General features: G+C 45.2%; 1 protein-coding gene across 1 annotated transcript in view; it reads left to right on the top strand.

Annotated features, from left to right (window-relative positions):
• Window positions 1–16,069, top strand: part of LOC143957704 (cytosolic phospholipase A2 gamma-like) — a 67,519-nt gene that overhangs the window by 30,076 nt on the left and 21,374 nt on the right. Inside the window, exons 9-11 of the mRNA XM_077467396.1 lie at window positions 4,509–4,559; window positions 7,922–7,957; window positions 12,980–13,015. Coding sequence (XP_077323522.1) covers window positions 4,509–4,559; window positions 7,922–7,957; window positions 12,980–13,015 — 123 coding nt within the window. The remainder of the gene's footprint in view (window positions 1–4,508; window positions 4,560–7,921; window positions 7,958–12,979; window positions 13,016–16,069) is intronic.

Raw genomic sequence — 16,069 nt, 5'->3', positions numbered from 1 at the left:
CTCAATGTTGGCCATGCTGCAGTGGCTGCACACGCAGCAGAGGGCCATCAATGAGTACCTGTGCGACTACGGCACCAGGACAGGGTCAGGGGAGCTCGGTTTTTTCTCACCACGCCAGTGGGGCATGATCAGGGATGCATGCACTGTCCTGTCACCGTTTGAGGAGGCCACAAGGATGGTGAGCAGTGACAGTGCATGCATCAGTGACACTGTACCTCTTGTCCACCTCTTGGAGCATACGCTGCGTGGAATAATGGACAGGGCACTTGAGGCAGAACAGAGGCAGGAAGAGGAGGACTTCCTTGCCTCTCAAGGCCCCCTTTATCCAGACAGTGTTCCTGCTGTGCCACCCATCACACAGGAAGAGGATGAGGAGGAGGAGGATGATTGTGTCAGCATGGAGGTGGAGGCTGGCACTCAGCATCAGCAGCAGTCTTGTAGGGATGATTTACAGTCCCAAGAAACCTGTGGACTTGTATGTGGCTGGCAGGAGGTAGCTGCGGATCATGTTGTCCTTAGTGACCCAGAGGACTCCGGACTAAATGCCTCAGCTAACCTACACTGCATGGCCTCCCTGATCCTGCAAAGCCTGCAGAAGGATCCTCGTATTCTTCGGATCAAGGACAGGGACCATTACTGGCTGGCCACTCTCCTTGATCCACGGTACAAGGGTAAGGTTGCCGACCTTATCTTGCCATCACAGAGGGAGCAGAGGATGAGACATCTCCAGGAGGCCTTGCAGAAAGGTCTGTGCAACGCGTTCCCAGAGACTGGGAGGTTACAAACTCCTGGTCCTGGACAACGTGTTGCTGAGGCATTGGTCAGAAGGAGCGGTGGAGAAGGTGGCCGTCTGACCAATGCGTTCAGACAATTTTTTAGTCCGCAGCCCCAAGGTATTATCAGTTCCAGCAACCATCGCCAGCGTCTGATTTACATGGTGCAGGAATACCTAGGGTCAAGGTCAGACATGGACACCTTCCCCACCGAAAATCCTCTGGCTTACTGGGTCTTGAGGATGGATCACTGGCCAGAGCTTGCACAGTATGCAATTGAGCTACTGGCCTGTTCTGCATCCAGCGTTTTTTCGGAACGCACCTTCAGTGCTGCTGGTGGCTTTGTTACTGATCACAGGGTGCGCCTGTCCACTGACTCAGTTGATCGACTGACCTTCATAAAGATGAATCAGTCTTGGATCACCCACAGCTACCAAGCACCTGAAGCTGATGTAACCAAATCTTTTTTTTTAAATATCATTCCCTTCAAGACTGCCTATGCTGATGCTGAGTGACTGTCCTGTTATGTTGATTGTCTATCCTCTTCCTCCTCCGCTGATATGTTGGAAGAAAATTTTTGGTTGTGGGTGATGCCACCAGCCCAATTTTTCAGCCCCTGTTTAACAGGGGCGTGTAATTATAATTTTTCATGCAAAGCTTTGCAGCAGGGCTCATTCCTGCACTACAACTAGAGTATATGGGAGAGGTTGCAGTGTTGTGGGATCAGCAAGCAGTGCCTAAGGCCCAATTTTTAGCCCCTGTTTAACAGGGGCATGTAATTACAATTATTGATATAATATTTCACTGTAGGGCCCGTTCCTGTGCCCACCGAGAGTAACTGTGAGGCACCAGCACCACAACCACCAAAGGCCCTATTTTTCTACCACTGTTCAACAATGGCATGTAATTACAATTCTTGATATAATTGTTCATAGCAGGGCTCTCCAGCACCTACCAAGAGTCACTTTGAGGGTTTACAGTGTTGTGGCAACACCAACACCTTAGGCGCACATTTCTGCAGAGCATATAGGGCAGGGCCCTACTTTCAAACATCCTACTTGCAAACAGAAGGAGACAATAGGAAGTGAGATGAAAAAAGACGGACGGCCAAAAAAATTATACAGGGGTGATGCCCCTTCCCTATGTTTTCCAAAAAGCTTAAAAATAGATTTTTTTTTTGACTGGAGCTACACTTTAAAAATGTACCAGTTCAAAATTACAAACAGATTCTACTTAACACAACAAACCTATACCGTCTCTGTCTTGTTTGCACCACCTGTATACTCCTGTTCTGAGTATATAGGTATGGGGTTCCCCTTAATATCCGAACAAGACCCAAAGGGGCTGGTAATGGGCAGGGGGTCTACCTATGCCAGTTTTCTCAATGATTTTCATCCATATTGCCGGAACCAGATATTACATTAAAACCGCAAGCAGTTTTAAATGACTTTTTTTCCGTTAAATGTCATTTTGTTTAGGGACTGTTCTAAACGCGGGAAATGCGTGCCACTTCACAGGCATACTATAGACACCCCCAGGCACGATATTTAAAGGAATATTTCACTTTTTACTTTTCACTTTAATCGTCATTAAAATCAGTGCTCCCCAAAAAAACGGCCGTTTTTAAAAACATTTTAGGCATTGACCCATTTCCCCTGGGGCAGGAGCCAGGTCCCCAAACCCTTTTTAGGACAATATCTTGCATATTCGCCATTAAAATTAGCACTTTTCTATTTCAAACGTTCGAGTCCCATAGACTTCAATGGGGTTCTAAAGTTCACACGAATTTTAGGCTCCGTTCGAAAGTTCGAAAGATATGAACCGGACAGGGGGGTGTTCGGCTCATCCCTACTTGAGACAGACAAGGGGGCTAATTTTAGGCCTGAGAGATTATACTGTAAAGATGAACACAGATCTGCCCTCAGGATAAAGTAATCTGAGTATAGTCTTTGAGGTGATCTTCTGCCGGCTACATTGGGGCCTTTTTGAGATGTTGTCATGCAGAAAAATAAGGGTATGTCTATATGTTGGGTGTTAAGGTTTTACCTGAAGAGGTAATTAGTAAGGAAGGGGAGTCTTTAGATGCAGCTTGGTTCTTTAAGCTAAGGCAGAGCCACTTGCAGCAATAAGGTGTTATGGTGTGCACAGTGCAGAGCTCTGAGAAAAACGATAGGTAACTTGGCAGCGTTGGGCCTAGTCTAGCAACAGAATAAGCATTTAACACAATAGTGAGTACAGGGTTTATACCTGCAACTTATTGCAAATGAAAACTGACAGTGTCAACAACGATTCAGCTTAACTGAGTCTGTGACCTGCTCCCCACTCCCTCTCTCTGGAATTCTCCTTTGTCAGTTGGTTGGATGAACCAATGGAGGGTCCCATGTCTCACAGGTGATCATCAGTGATGGCAGGCGAGATGGCAAGTACCTTGGTGGTTTCCTCCTGCATTTCCCCATCAGGCCATGGTGGTGGTGGCCCATATCACAGATGGACATTGAAGAGTAGGCACCAGAGCAGTCAATGGTACAGCAGGCTCAGCTTGGTCCAGCCACCCGAGGATACGGCAGCCTCCAATGAAACTCAGCACAGCAGAGCATGGCACCGCACAGCACTTCTATCCTCCACTCTCTGATGTGCTCCCCAGCTGACCTCCCTCCTTCCTGGGATTTCATTTTTAAGACCCCTCCTACTCCCGGTTATCCCTGGGTATCATAGTTGGTTTCCCAGTGATGGCCATGGCTCAGGTTCTTTTTCAGACTACCTTTCCCAGAGAGCCAAAGCCTAAACTCAGTCACAAGCTAAATAAATAACACTTGCTACTGCCATCTTGTGGAAGGAAAATAGGTCTGCAGCCCATAACATTACATGTGTAACATCTGTTTTTATTGATTTTGAGATAGAGATACTGTACATAATAATGAGCTTAAGTGTAACCAGCCCCCCCGCCCCATGTGAATGAGTACGGGGGAAATTGGAAACCTACTCATTCTCAAAGCAAAAAAAAGATGTCACCCATAAATAAATATACCCAAGTGTTTGATAAGTCCTTTATTGAATAATAAAAAATGTCCATTGTTGTAAATCCATCGTTAATCATAATGCCCACTGCTCACCTATTCATCAAAGTGAAAAAAAAAACACTGATTTACCTGGTGCAACAAGACCGATCCTGAATGACTGCTTCCCAAACTGTCTTTATCTATATAATTGAAGTAGTGGGGATAATAGTGGCATCATTGTGATCATATTTGGGAAGTGGTGTCATTGCTATCCTTTTGGTGGTGTCATTGCTATCCCCCCCGCCCCTTTGCCTATATGTTTGTTGATTTCTGGCTATGAAAGCAATGTGACAGTGACAGTGATGGTTGCTAAGGACCCAATTGGTGCCAGCACCCGCAAACTTGCTTGGCAGCCATATAATGCTCAGCTTTGGATGAGCATGGGGGGGAGGGGGGTGAAGGGAAATATTTGGGACCTTTGACCAATCTTACAAACAGCCAAGGTTCAAACTGAACCTAGGTAGGCTCCATCCTACAACATAAGAGGACGCAATCCTGATTTTCCTTATGGATAATAACCCTGATATAAGTGTCCTTGACAGTTGGAGAGAAAACCCATAGTTAAAGAATATGAATGTGTATATGGCTATGTGACTAATAAATACTATACATTCAATTCATAACTCCGATCCTCATTGTATTCAGCACTAATTCTGTCTTTTTTTTTTCTCTGCAGGATTGTGGGGAAGTGCACTCGGTGCTGATTGGATTTGGTTATTCTTTCATGGTAGGTGTTCAACATTTACTGATTAAACCTCCCGTACAAGAAGGGATTCCCGGCTTGACAATCCATACAGCCAACTCCTCTCTAACTAATTGATGCAGCAATTAATAATAATAATAATAATAGACGACTAAAATCTCTATGACAGCTTTATTTGGTGTGACTGCCCCTTGCCTTCAAAACGGCATCAACTCCTCAAGGTAGACTTGCACACAATTTATGAAGGAACTCAGTAGGCAGGTTGTTCCAAACATATTGGAGAACTGAGCACAGATCTGTGGATGTCGGCTCCCTCAAATCCTTTTGTCTCTTCATGTCATCCCAGACATACTCCATGATACTGAGGGCTCTGTGGGAGCCAAGCCATCACTTTTAAGATTCCTTATTTACACTGAAGATCGTTCTTAATGACATTGGCTGGATGCTTTGGGTGGTTGTCCACTACAGAATAGAGTTGGGGCCTCTCTGATAGTACGGCATGATGGATAAGTATCTGCCTTATTTGACCAGCATTGAGGAAACCATTGTTCAGGCAATATTGAGGAGTGTAGACGCAGTGGTCGGCCAAGGAAACTGTATGAAGCAGATGAAAGGCACATCACGCTTTCTTCCCTTCCACATTGGATGATGCCCAGCACTGCCACCGGCACAGAACCGGAGGAGACCAGTGGGACCCAGGTACCTACACCTACTGCCTGGAGTAGTCTGGCCAGAAGTGGTCTTCATGGAAGAATTGTGGCAAAAAAGCCTCCTATGTGGAAACAAGGCTAAGTGATTCAACTATGTAAGATAACCTAGGAACCGAGGGGGGCAGAAAAATGGAAGCAGGCACTTTGGACTAATGTATAAAATGTGAAATATTTGTCTGCAGCAGGAGGCAGTTTTTTGGGGGAAGGGCTGGAGAGCGATACAACATTGAGTGTCTGCAGACAACTGAAGCATGGTGAAGGTTCCTTGCAGGTTTGGGGCAAGATTTGGTCAGGATCACTGGTGTTCTGCCATACCGTTAGGGAGGAGATTGGATGGAAATTTATTCTGCAGCAGGACAACCACCACAAACATACAGCCAATGTCATTAAGAACTATCTTCAGTGTAAATAAGTACAAGGAGTGCTGGAAGTCATGGTTTGGCCCCCACAGAGTCCTTATCTCACCATCATGGAGTCTGTTTGGGATGACATGAAGAGACAGAAGGATCGGAGGCATCCAACACCCACAGAGATCTGTGCTTCGTTCTCCAAGATAGACATAGAACAACCTACCTGCTGAGGTAATTCAAAATCTGTGTGCAAGTCTAGTCAAGGATTTCTCTTCTCTTCATTTACTTTCCATTTGGTTAATTGATGAAAATAATCTATTAACACTTTTATTTCTGAAAGCATTCTTCATTTATAGCATTTCTTCACACCTGCCTAATGACTCAATTGACATTCATATTTTTAATAAAATGCCAGTTATTTTCAGTCTCTGAGTCCACTTACATTTGAAAATGACAGTCACATGGGTGAAATAAAGAACCATATCTTGGCAGGTGCAATTCATCCTCCTTGCTGTAGGTGACACTAATTACTGTGCTGCTGTGCTTGAGGAGAGAAACATTGTTCCTCTGTAGGCTGAGGCTCCATAGGAGTTATCAGGGGAGCAGTGGTGTGTTTGGACACGGTAACGCTGGATGTGCTCAGCGGCCATCTTTAGTGTTGGCAATGTTAATAGGTAGCAGTTCCTTATTACATTTGGCATGCATTAGTGCATGGGGCTAGTGTAGGAAGAGGAACCATGCTTGTCAGGGGCAGTGAGTTGGCCTCAGGGAAAGGTTCCTGCTTGAGGAGGGAAAGATTATGGACAACGCTGCAAGCTTCACTGTTCACCACCGTAAAGACTAAATTTCTAAGCTCTGGCAAGTCTTCTCAACAGCTGTTTGTGTCTTCACATCACTAGTCGGCCACCCCTCTTACAGATGCAGCGCCCGGTAATGTAGGCCAGACGTTTGAGACATATGCAGTACTGAGAGATACTGTAAGCCTCCAACGTTACTGTAAATGTACTTGTATCGCCAAAGAGACTGAGTTCTGGTTCAAGAGTATTTGGAATGGTTTGCTGCAGTTACTATCACCATTGTGCCAGTGCTAGTGATCTCAAATTACAGTTGCCTCATTGACTGTTCAGTTACCTCCCAAAAATACAAGAATTGTTTAACCTTTTCCTCCAATTTGGCCAATTTCCAGCCCCACCCACACATATCCTCAGAGTGTTTAAAGAAAATATGTGCCAAGATACCTATGTTGGGTGTGATTGCTGCCCTCAACTTCTAGAAGTACTAATTTCTTAGTTGTCACTCTAAAGCTTCGTACACACGATCAGACTGTTGGCCAACCGAGCATCTGATTTTTGTCCGAAGGCGTGTGCCTGGAACTTGTCTTGCATACTAACGGTACACAATTGTCAGCCAACAAACACAAACGTAGTGAAGTACTACAAGGAATTTCAGCTCTTGAGCACCACCCTTTGGGCCCCTTCTGCTAATTTTGTCTTTGGTGAGCATTGATTCCGAGCATGCGTGTTTGTACTTTCCACTTTTGTGTGACGGACTTGTGTACTGACGATACGAAAATCAGACAACAAGCTGCTGTCCGCCAAAAATTTACTAGCCTGCCATCCAACATTTGTTGGCTGAAAGTTGGACAACAATTGTTAGAAGGAACGTACTAACGGCCACATTTTAGAACAACAGTCTGTCAACAGACAATCTCCTCCCAACAATTGTACCGCGTCTACGAGGCTTAATGGATTCAACATTTTTCTCAGTCCCTAATATAGTTATGTAGATAAGGACCTATGTGTTGTCATGCGTTGATGCGTGTAACAGCGCCTTACATTGAGTTGAACAGTCAATGCACTATAAATGGGCTGAAACTCACAGCAATGCATGCAGAAATGGGGCAGGCTTCATTTTATGGCATGGCAAAGCACAGGGCACCGTGCTGCATTGCAGTGTATATGCCTTTGGGAGGTGCACTGGGCAGCTATTCACAATAAATTGCACCAGGTTGCCTGCCATCTTGGTCCTCCTCAGCCAGCTTCTACTTCTGGGTTCAGGCAGCCCAGCCCCCAATGACATGTGAGCTCCGCCCCTTGGCACATGCTCTGCACATGGACTCCCGTAGACTCCTTGGATATGTGAGATACCGGGGTCAGGTCATGTCATTATGGACTAGACAAGAATGGTGACAGGGAATGGAAAAAAATAATCAGAAAGAGCCCTCCCCCCCCCCAATATAAACTGCCCATTGTGAGTATTGTGTTTTTTTTATTGTATTTAATATTATTTAATTAAAGATAATATAACAGAATGTATTGTTTTACAGACATGTACAGAGATTTCATCCAGTGGCTGAAGGGAGGTAAGAAGTCAACTTTAGACCTCTTGGCAACTCCAGATTACCAGTAAAATTAAAATGTTGGGTACTTCCTGTTGGGAAAAGATGTCCAAACCTGCCTGGCCCTATGTGAAAAAGTAACTGCCCCTCTAAACCTAATAACTGCTTGTACCACCCTTGGTGGCAACAACTGCAAACAAGCATTTACAATAACTGGCAATGAGTCTTTCACATTGCTGTCAAATCTTTTTTGCAATTTTGCAGAATTGTTTTAATTCATCCATATTGGAGAGTTTTGTAGCATGAATGGTTTGTTGAAGTCAATCACATTGTAAACGGCTGGTGGGTGCACCAAGATGGCCGCCGTTCCGGAGCTAGGCCAAAGCCACGGCCTTTCCTAAGGCCGAGGCCACGGAGCACTCCGCAGTCCGCGGCGGGTGCGCCCCTAGTGGCAAAAGATGTAATTGCGGTAACGCCATACAAGTAATGGGAACCCCGTTACCATGAGGGGAAGAGTAATCAGTTAGATTACTCATTACTTTCTAAAGTAACTGCGTTAAGTAACGCCGTTTACTTTAACTCCGTTAATTACATCACTGGATGCGGGCACAGGGTTAGAGGCTTCTTCCATTCCAAGACTTTTCAATGTCACTGGACTCCAGATCTCAATCCAGGACTTACCAATCCTGCAGAAAACAGTGAAACCAGTGTCCTTCACTACAAATAGACACCCTGAAGCCCTGTCACAATAGATAGATAGAGCCCTAAATTAGACAGTAATCTGCCTTAACGGGCAATAATTAACCACTTAATGACCAGTGACGTACCCGTACAATGTTGGGATTTCAATGGTTATACCGGGATGATGCCGTTTTTTTAGAGCCAGCGGTCAGCTCTCTTGTAATAGCAATCGGAAGCGGCCAACTATCTGCTCAATTGCTATTACAATTGCTGTCCCACCAGGTGACCCGAGCGACCAGCTGGTGCATCTGCCGGCTGGCCAGACGACCACCTTCCATGCCATTCTTGGGCTCTCCCATCCCACCGGATGACCCAAGTGTCCAGCTGGTGTTTTTGCTGGTTGGCCAGACAGCCAAGCAAAGCCAGGATTGCCTTTGATCGACTGTTCATGATAGTAACCTGGAAGCAATGACATCACTTCCAGTTTACTTGGATGTTAATAGCACCATTTTTTACAAATCAAAATAACACAATATATAACAGAATGATAATATATATATATAATAGATAATATAACAGAATGTATTATTTTACAGACACGTACAAGGATTTCATCCAGTGGCTGAAGGGAGGTAAGAAGTCAACTTTAGACCTCTTGGCAACTCCAGATTACCAGTAAAATTAAAATGTTGGGTACTTCCTGTAGGGAAAAGAGATGTCCAAACCTGCCTGACCCTATGTGAAAAAGTAACTGCCCCCCTAAACCTAATAACTGCTTGTACCACCCTTGGTGGCAACAACTGCAAACAAGCATTTGCAATAACTGGCAATGAGTCTTTCACATTGATGTCAATTTTTTTTTTTTTTGCAATTTTGCAGAATTGTTTTAATTCATCCATATTGGAGAGTTTTGTAACATGAACGGTTTGTTGAAGGTCATGCCACAGCTTCTCAATTGGATTTAAGTCCAGACTTTGACCAGGCCACTCCAAAACCTTAATTTTGTTTTTGTTTCTGGAGTCATTCGGAGGTGGGCTTGCTGGTGTGTTTCAGGTCATTGTCCTGCTGCATGACCCAAGTGTAGTTTGAGGTCATGAACTGATGGCCGGACATTCTCCTGCAGGATTTTCTGGTAAATTGCAGAATTCATGGCTCCATTAATTATTGCAAGTCGTCCAGCCCCAGACCATCACACTACCACCTCCATGTGTGACTGTTGAGATGATGTTATTTTTATAAAATGCTGTGACAGTTTTACACCGGATGTAACGGGACTCACACTTTCCAAAAAGTTCAACTTTTGTCTCACCAGTCCACAGAATATTTGCCCAAAAGTATTGGGGATAATCAAGATGTTTTTTTGGCAAATGTGAGACGAGCCTTTGTGTTCTTTTTGGTAAACAGTGGCTTTGGCCTTGGAACTCTCCCATGGACACCCCTTGTGCCCAGTCTCTTTGTTATTAGAGAATCATGAACACTGATCTTACCTGAGACAAGTGAGGCCTGCAGGTCTTTAGATGTTGTTCTGGGTTACTTTATGACCTCCTGGATGAGTCGTCATTGTGCTCTTGGAGGTATTTTGGGAAGATTCACCACTGTTCCAAGTTTTCTCCATTTGTGGATAATGACTCTCGCCGTGGTTCCCTGGAGTCCCAAAGCCTTCACAATTATTGATTTTTTTGAGATTGCAGCATGTGTTTCATTTTTAGATCTTTTAGTGTGCTTCACTTTGTCAGACAACTTCTATTTAAGTGATATCTTGATTCAACAGGTCTAGCAGTAGTCAGACCTGAGTGTGGCAAGTGAAATTTAACGCAGCTTTTCAAAAAATGTGGTTAAGCACAGTTCATTCATAATTTAGCGAGGGGGGCAATTACTTTTTCACATAGGGCTAGACAGGTTTGGACAGTTTTTAATTTTACCCTTAATAAATGAAATAATCATTTAAAAACTGCATTTTGCTATTTACTCGGGTTATCTTTGTGTACTATTAAAATTTGTTTGATCTGAATCATTTAAGTGCTACGAGTATGCAAAAAAAAAAAACAGGGAGCAAATACTTTTTCACAGCTATGTATGTATGTGCATTTTGTTTTTCTCCTCTGATTAGGATGCGATGTATCTTTTTATCCATTATCCTGGAGAAACAAAGTAGATTGGGAGATTTTGTTTTGGCAATTACAGTGCTTTGAAAAAGTATTCATACCCTTTGACATTTTCCACATTTTGTCATGTTAAAACCAAAAATGTAAATGTATTTTTCGGGGGGTTGTGGATAGACCAACACTTTATTGTGAAGTGGAAGGAAAATGATAAATGGTTTGTAAATTGGGGGGGGGGGGGGGGGCATTTAACTTCAGTTAGTGTCCAACAAGTGCTTCTTGGGTATACAAAAGTTCATTATTAATAATGTGTATGTGAGTAAAAATCATTGTCGGCCCATATCTACATTACATACATCACAGTGTTGGCCAATCACATGCTATTTTTGAACTCATAATGGCCACACCAGACCAAGGAGTTTCAATTATAGGGTCTGGGAGAATAAATAAACTGTCGGATGGTTTAACTCTTTGACATCTACTAAACAAGAAGTGTCTGAGTTGTCTTGTACTTGTGATTGGGAGGTGGGAGGACCAGATCTCAATCTTGTGAGCACTGTTATAGCCTGTGATTGGCCATCACAGCGATCACTCAAGAAAACCCACCCATGAACATGCTTTCTCCCTTAAATGGAGAAAAAGATACATTGTATACATTCCAAGAGGAGAAGAATGGAAATAATCATCATCATCATTGTGACAAACCTGGTGTCAGACCACGGCCCTTTTCACAATTGGTGGAGGATGCGGGCACAGGGTCAGAGGCTTCATCCTTCCAAGACTTTTCAAAGTCTCTGGACTCCAGAACCCAATCCAGGAGCCATAAGGCCTAGAGTCTGAAAGGTGTTTTTTTTTTTTTTTGGGGCTATGTATTTAGCAGCATTGTAATAATGAATCATTTTTAGATGATTGTGGCACTCACCTTTTCCCTTTCTTTGCCAGTGATGGAGGTTGTGGAGACCTTTTCACGCTGAGTGCCCTGCCAAGAAGCGGACGTTTGTTGCCTGGGAGGTGTAAGCTTGGATACACCTGTTCCCAATCCATTACCAATCCTGGAGAAAACAGGAGTATCCTTCACTATGCATAAGCACACCAAGGATCTCCAGAGTGGGTCCTAAGCTTTACTCGACAATCGCATCATTACATCAGATTGCAACATTTTGAAGTCATCAAGGACCCCTTTCATCAGGCATGTGACACATGTGACGTCACATACCTGATGAAAGGGGTGCTGTGTGGCTCTGAAACATTGCACTCTGCTGTAAAAGTGTGATTGTTGATAAAAGCTTAGGACCCAGTCTGGAGAACCTTGGTGTGGTTGGGACATTCTTTTGCTCTTATTTATAGTGGAGGGTGATTCTGTTTTCACCAGGATACCTGGATCGGGAATAGATGTATCCAAGCTTTCACCTCCCAGGTAACAAACGTCCGCTTCTTGGTGACATTCTTTTGCTCTGACTTGACACGGTTCCAGATGGTGGACACTTCGGCACCCACTTATACTCACAGCCATTTATACAGGAACGTGTGTGTTGGGAATAGTGCATTGGAATTCCACTATAAATGGAAACCCTGAAGCCCCTAAACCTGCATCTGTGAGAACCCTGTGCAATATATACCCTTTCTGACCCCATGACACAGTGCAGCCCTGTCACAATTAATAGAACAATAGATGAATCACTAAACAAAACAGTAATCTTCCTTAACTGGCAATAATTCATATTTGATTATGATGTTTAAAAATGTTACTGTGAAATATGAACTGCACTTCAATGAGTGAGCACAGGAATCAGGGTAGAGAAGCACTACAGCAAGGAGTTTCATTACAGGAAGTGTCAGGTCTCACACTACAGACAGAAGTCATGCATAAACCTGTGCAGTGCATGCCTCATGTTTCTGCACCAACTGAAAATGTTGACACAGGATTACGAAATAAGGGGGTCACTGGCATTCTGGTAAGACTCTGGTGTGGATTTGGGTGTCAAATTGGCTATCCCGGGATTTCTTTCCAATCTAACGCAGAGTCTTTAGTTGGGACTTTTTTCTACTCACTTCACATTGTTTTGAGGTGTATATTGTAGTACATTTCACGGTGTACTCTCTGGACTTTTTATGGAATGTATCTATATGTTTATTATTTTATATTGTTATTAATGCATTGTAACTCATTAATTATGTTTAGACTCATAACTAGAGTTTATGCACTGCACTTTTTCAATGGTATTATTCTGTACATGTTATCTGTGTGTTTCACTTCATGCAGATAAGTCAAAGAAGTTTAGCCTGGAAAAGGAACAAGGTAGGTAACACTGTGGATGAATTGATATGGTGTCAGATCATGTTCCTTTTGTTAATTGGTGGAGGATGCGGGCACAGGGTTAGAGGCTTCTTCCCTTCCAAGACTTTTCAATGTCACTGGACTGCAGAACCCAATCCAGGAATTACCAATCCTGCAGAAAACAGTGAAACCAGTGTCCTTCACTACAAATAGACACCCTGAAGCCCTGTCGCAATAGATAGATATGTAGCAGTGTGTTACCACTAGTTACTAACATCCACCATATCACCCTGCTTCCTGACCTTCATATATCACTTCTGAGACAATGAACAGTCATTTGCTTTGTTTGTTTGTGTTTATTGGGGGGATATAACTTGGTTGAAGAAAGGGGTATATGGGATGCCCATAAATCAAATTACTTTCCCATCATATTTGTAAATTAGAACTTCAATTGAGTCTCGCAGAACTGAGGCACATATTTAACATTTACAGTCTTTTCCTTGCATCACCATGCAGATTATTGCTCCTCCTCTGCGTAATTCCTGCAGACTATTGCTCCCAGGAATCCTTCCTTCCTGCACAAACTTATTCTGTAGCACATTATGTTTCTTGTCACATCCTCTTCTATATGCAAAAGAACCCACTCTGATTGGTTGCTGCTACTAGGCCAGAAGCCTGCAGTACCTCTATCCAGAGGCCTAGTAGTTTAATAGCATGTGCTGAACGGTGGACTACTGTTCCCAGCTAGTCCAACGTGCAAATCCTGTGCCTTCGGGCCGCATCGATTTGATACTATTCCCCACAGTCTCTCTTCTGCTCCAGGACTCCTCATCAATGACCGTGTAAAAATGAGGACTTCATCCATGACTTTGTGAGGATGAAGTTCCCCCACAGACTCCCTGGCATGTCTCCACATCCAGCACTCTACTGTGGTATACTCACCAACCTTTCTCTGCCCCGAGTCCATGATGGAGAACTTAACCGGACCGGACATTCCGACAACTTCTCCTGCACCTCTGCTCCAGGATCTCCTCATCAATGACCATGTAATGATGAGGACTTCACCCATGACCGTGTAAGGGTGAAGCTCCCTCACAGCTCTCCCGAGCCTCCTCCCGCAATCGGTGCACCCCCCCCCCAGATGGGGGTGCTCTGCTGCTGCCGTCTAGTACTCCATTCTCCACTTCTCTCAGCCGAAAACTCCTCCCAGTGGCCTGTTACCTCAGCTTATATGGGAGGCCTTCCCCTTGCCAATTCCAGTTGGGGATTGGTCAGGGCTCCTCACATGAGCTGCCTGCCACTCCAGTTCTAGGCCCTGCCCCTCTTCCAGAACATTCTCCCTGGAAGCAGGGGAGGCGCCTCAGAACCAAAGTACATGTGTTCACACTCACTGCTACACTAACCACTCCCTGCCCCCAGATCAAAAACAAACAGGCCTAGCTTGCAGCATAGGCCTGCTTAAATTTACCTGTACTGACAGAACATACAAAAAATCCTCATTCTAGCACCTACCTATGGTAGAGGATGCTACATTCACCCCCCACCATTTTACCCCATATCAATTGGTTGGATGGGGGAGAGGGTGAAAACTTGGACAGGGCTTTTATCACAGCTACATTAGATATACAACTTTTAGTTATATTTGACATAATGTACCATTTTATCCATCATGTTGATTAAACCTCATGATGGACAACAAGAGACAGAACTACAACCATATTTCATGAAGCTTTTAGCATTACAGGCATTATTTCAGCTACACCATCTACTAAACATTACAGGTTACTAGGGTTGTCCTGATACCGATACTAGTATTGGTACCGATACCGAGCATTTGCCCGAGCACTTGTATATGGGCAAATGCTCAGATGCTTCACCCGATACCTGGACATTCAGGGTGATCGGTGAGGAGGGGGAGTTACAAGCACCAATCGCCATGTATAGATTTCAACAAAGCCTGACAGCTATTTCTCCTCTCTCCCCCGTTTCAGCTGCTTTAGTGAAATCTACACAGCAGTGATCAGTGATTGTAACTGTCCCCCAAATCCGCACTGATCACCGCTGACTGTCCCTGTATCCTCCTCCAGTCACCCTCTGTTCTGCTGCTGCCCCCCTCAATGTCCCCCTCTGTGCTGCTGTCCCCCTCTGTTCTCCTCCGTGTCCCCCTCCGTTCTGCTGTCCCCCTCTGTTCTTCTCCGTGTCCCCCTCCATGCTGCTGCCCCCCATCTGTTCTCTTCATTGTCCCCCTCTGTTCTCCTCCGAGTCCCCCTCCGTGCTGCTGTCCCCCTCTGTTCTCCTCCATGTCCCCCTCCATTCTGTCCCCTTCTGTTCTCCTCCACGTCCCCCTCCATTGTACTCTGTGTCCCCCTCCGTTCTGCTGCCCCTCTGTTCTTTCCCCCTCTGTGCTGCTGTCCCCCTCTGTTCTCCTCCGTATTCTCCTCCGTTCTGTCCCCCTCCGTGCTGCTGTCCCCCCTCTGTTCTGACCCCCTCCATGCTGTTGTCCCCCTCCGTTCTCCTCCATGTCCCCCCTCCGTTCTGTCCCTTCTCCATTCTGTCCCCCCTCCATTCTGTCCCCCCTCTGTTCTATCCCCCCTCATTCTGTCCCCCTCTGTTCTCCTTCGTGCCCCCCTCCATTCTGTCCCCCTCTGTTCTCCTTCGTGCCCTCCTCCATTCTGTCCCCCTCTGTTCTCCTTCGTGCCCCCCTCCATTCTGTCCCCCTCTGTTCTCCTTCGTGCCCCCCTCCATTCTGTCCCCCTCTGTTCTCCTCCGTGTCTCCCCCCCCATTCTGTCCCCCTCTGTTCTCCTCCGTGTCTCCCCCCCCATTCTGTCCCCCTCTGTTCTCCTCCGTGTCTCCCCCCCCCATTCTGTCCCCTCTGTTCTCCTCCGTGTCTCCCCCCCCATTCTGTCCCCCTCTGTTCTCCTCTGTGTCTCCCCCCCATTCTGTCCCTCTCCGTTCTCCTTCGTGCCCCCCTCCGTTCTGTCCCCCTCCATACTGCTGTCCCCCTCCATTCTCCTTCGTGCCCCCCTCCGTTCTGTCCGCCTCCATGCTGCTGTCCCCCTCCATTGTACTGTGTA

Source organism: Lithobates pipiens, unplaced genomic scaffold (assembly GCF_037356315.1).
Source record: "Lithobates pipiens isolate NorthernLeopardFrog02 unplaced genomic scaffold, aLitPip1_a1.2 Scaffold_55, whole genome shotgun sequence".
In the NCBI taxonomy this organism is placed as follows: domain Eukaryota; kingdom Metazoa; phylum Chordata; class Amphibia; order Anura; family Ranidae; genus Lithobates; species Lithobates pipiens.
Note: the sequence above shows the minus strand (reverse complement) of the source record. Positions and strands in the feature narration are given on the sequence as shown.